The sequence below is a fragment of the Mandrillus leucophaeus genome, unplaced genomic scaffold, assembly GCF_000951045.1.
Source record: "Mandrillus leucophaeus isolate KB7577 unplaced genomic scaffold, Mleu.le_1.0 Scaffold377, whole genome shotgun sequence".
In the NCBI taxonomy this organism is placed as follows: Eukaryota; Metazoa; Chordata; class Mammalia; order Primates; family Cercopithecidae; genus Mandrillus; species Mandrillus leucophaeus.
In genome coordinates, this window is record NW_012103998.1 from 1,323,063 (window position 1) to 1,325,965 (window position 2,903).

Consider the following 2,903-nt stretch of genomic DNA (forward strand, 5'->3'; position numbering starts at 1 on the left):
TCTTTCTTTATCTTCCAATGCTTGTCTTTCCAACTGTCTTGCTACTTCATCCACTGAGGCTCCTGATTCTTTATCAGGTTCCTGTTCCCCTGCTGATCAAAATAAAATAGCAGAAATCGAATCTAATACAGACACTTTCCCACCAGAATATGCTCTAATGATCTTGGAAAACTTACAAATCCTTTCCTCAGGAAACAAAAACAGAAACATTATTGTGAACATAACAGAATTCGTTTAATAACAAAAATCTTCCATACGTACACAGTACTATCCATTCATTAATTTACTCAAGAAAATATCCATTACACACACTAGCAGCTAAAAGATAAACAAAAGTGTGAACTGGTCTCTATCCTCAAGTAGTTTAACTTGTAATAGTGGTCAGCTATTAGACTCAACAAATACTTAAATACCAGATAGGTAATAGCAGCCTGGTTTCATGAAGAAGAATATCACGATGGGCTGGGTGAAGTCAAAATAAATAGGCAAAGATAGTCCATTACTAAAAAAGTAAAATGCTCAAATATCTAAGCACAAGACCAGGCCCCTGCTCTGGAAGTGATTATAACCTACCTATAGGAGCAATATGTTACATGTATTAACAGTAATAGTATCAGGTAGCACGAAATGAAGTGACATTCTGGCTATTGGAGAGAATTCATATTAAGAAATACAACTGTTAAAAATACATTAGGATCAGTCAGCTGAACACCTTACGAGACGAAAAGCAGTGTTTGAATTTCACTCGAAAGCCAGGAACAGCCACCAGAGTAATAAATTTTGCTCTGGAAGAGTTCCAGCAATGCTACAACTCTCCTTCCATTCCCATCTAATCAAAATTTCAGAAAGATGAAGATTAGCTCTCTTTGACCTCTCTCAATTCCATCTTAATCGCCTCCGACTTCTCCATTTTTCTGTTTCTCTGGGGATTTTAATTAGAAACAAGTAAAAATAATTTTTCTTAAGGTAAAGGAACTTGTGCAGCAAAAACAGACTTCTGAAAACATTTAAGTTCCTAGCTCATAATATCCAACTGTAAACTCTCAGCAGTTCTCCTTGCCTTACCAGTGGATTTAGAGGTTAAGACCTGAGAAGTTCCATTCTGAGCCACAGAATATCCTATCTGCACTGCGTGCAAGTGGCATCTAAATTCAGGTCTCAAGGCCCTAAAGGTTGGCGATGCTATGGGATTAGGTAAGCGAAAATTCGTATCACCACCAAAAATTCTGCAATTAATGACACGAGTGCGCGGGCATACACAGATGTACACACACCCCAAAAGTGCAGGCTGCAACAACAACCTCAACGTGAACCGGGATAGTGGGGGGAGGTGTGCTCTCCATTTTATTTGCCCACCCCACCCCCACCCCCAAAGAAAATATGTTCTAGCTTGCTCCAGCAAACCAGCAAAGACGCGGCAATACGGGTCAGAATTGGATTTTTGAGGCGGCGGCCAAATCGCGCAAAAGATGGTAGGGCTGTGCTCTGTGCACAATCTCAAGACCGTGCCACGATATGCTTGGGAGCTGAGTTCTGGTAATACAGGGGCTCAGGCCCAGAGACCCCAGAGGTATCACACGCCAACCTCAGGCACTTTTTTCTCCCCCACCAGCTCTCTAGTCCCACAGGAGGAGATGACGCCTCTTCTCAGACTGGGAATCTACAGCCCGGCTTTGCCACTCTGTCAGGCCTAAGAATCAGTCTAGTCTGGGGCTCCGGAGCCCCGTCCCGGCCCCCTCAACGGGCCTGAGCCAAACCGTTCAGCCATTCCCGGAGGGGACTGGGAAAACATAAAACTCTCTTTACCTGCAGAAGCCCCTTTGCTCTTCTTCTTCTTTCGTCTTTTTTTCTTGGCTGCTTCCTCAGCCGTAGAGGCAGCTCCTTCTTCCCTGTCGTCTGGATCCAGGTCGCCATTCAGGTGGCTCCCGGAGGCCGCTGCCTCTTCCACACCCGCCATGTTGCCCGAGAGAGCGCGAGGGAATGAGACAGAGCGGCGAGGGCCCGCTCCTTCTCCACCGCCTACACCAACCACGCCGGAAGCGGCTCTCGATGGTAAGGTCGCAGGGAATGCTGGGACGGCGGACGACTCAGCTGAGGGTGTCGAGCTAGCTTCGGGCGGGGCGTGCTGGAGTCTCGGCTTGGAGCCCCTCCTGGCGGGAGTTGACTGGGGCCGGACCTGACTGCTTGGTCCGGTGCCTCGGGCATTCCCAGTGCAAATCCGCTTGCGCAGGGTGAAGTTTAAAGGGGAGCTTGAGCTCTAGAGTCAGCTGGAGATGCCTGTGGAGGGGGGCAACCCGCAGGAGCAAGCGGCGTCTCTGCTGGAACGGAAATATTTTATATTTGCGTTTTTATAAATCACACAGGCAGTGGGGAAACGGGCTAAGAAATGTGTTCACTTGTACACTTTCCTATTGTCTTGACTCCACATATCTCTTAAATCTAAGATTTAATCAAATCTGCGTTGACATTCCCAATCACAGCTCTCCGGGAGGCTCTGTAGGCACTGGAGAGAATTTTGGAAGCTGGAGTTCCGTGTCAGTTTCTTGTACTACTCAACCCCGGACGGTTCAAGATGGATGGGATCCCGTCACACTCCGCTCACTTTCCAATTCAGGACAAGAATGACAGGTTCTGACACACGGGGACACGGTGTCTCTCATTAATGCAAAAGATCACGCTCCATTTTCTCTGTTTCCGATCACCTTTCTTTTGGATTTAGGACGTTTCACCAGAAACTAATTGAATTTTGCCCATTTCTTTAATTCTTATGTTTTGAGCCTCATGTTCAAACCGCAGTTTGAGATTTAGTTTGTGGCGTAAGTGGACTGTGATTGGCTGCCTGCACCAACTCCTCAATTTCTCCTGAATATGGCTTTGTCCACCTAGAGAGTTTAGGTGTTTTC

The 2,903-nt window shown here is 46.5% G+C and overlaps 1 protein-coding gene across 5 annotated transcripts in view; it reads right to left on the bottom strand.

Annotated features, from left to right (window-relative positions):
* METAP2 (methionyl aminopeptidase 2) overlaps positions 1–2,611 on the bottom strand; it is a 49,257-nt gene extending 46,646 nt beyond the window's left edge. For 2 of the 5 annotated variants that reach the window (XM_011990324.1, XM_011990320.1), the window contains exon 1: positions 1,807–2,029. In XM_011990324.1, the coding sequence (XP_011845714.1) occupies positions 1,807–1,957 (151 nt within the window). In that variant the 5' untranslated portion in view covers positions 1,958–2,029. Of the gene's footprint in view, positions 1–1,806 lie in introns of all 5 variants that reach the window. The other 3 variants (XM_011990321.1, XM_011990323.1, XM_011990322.1) reach the window with 3 other exon arrangements.
* Positions 2,612–2,903: the final 292 nt, after the last annotated feature.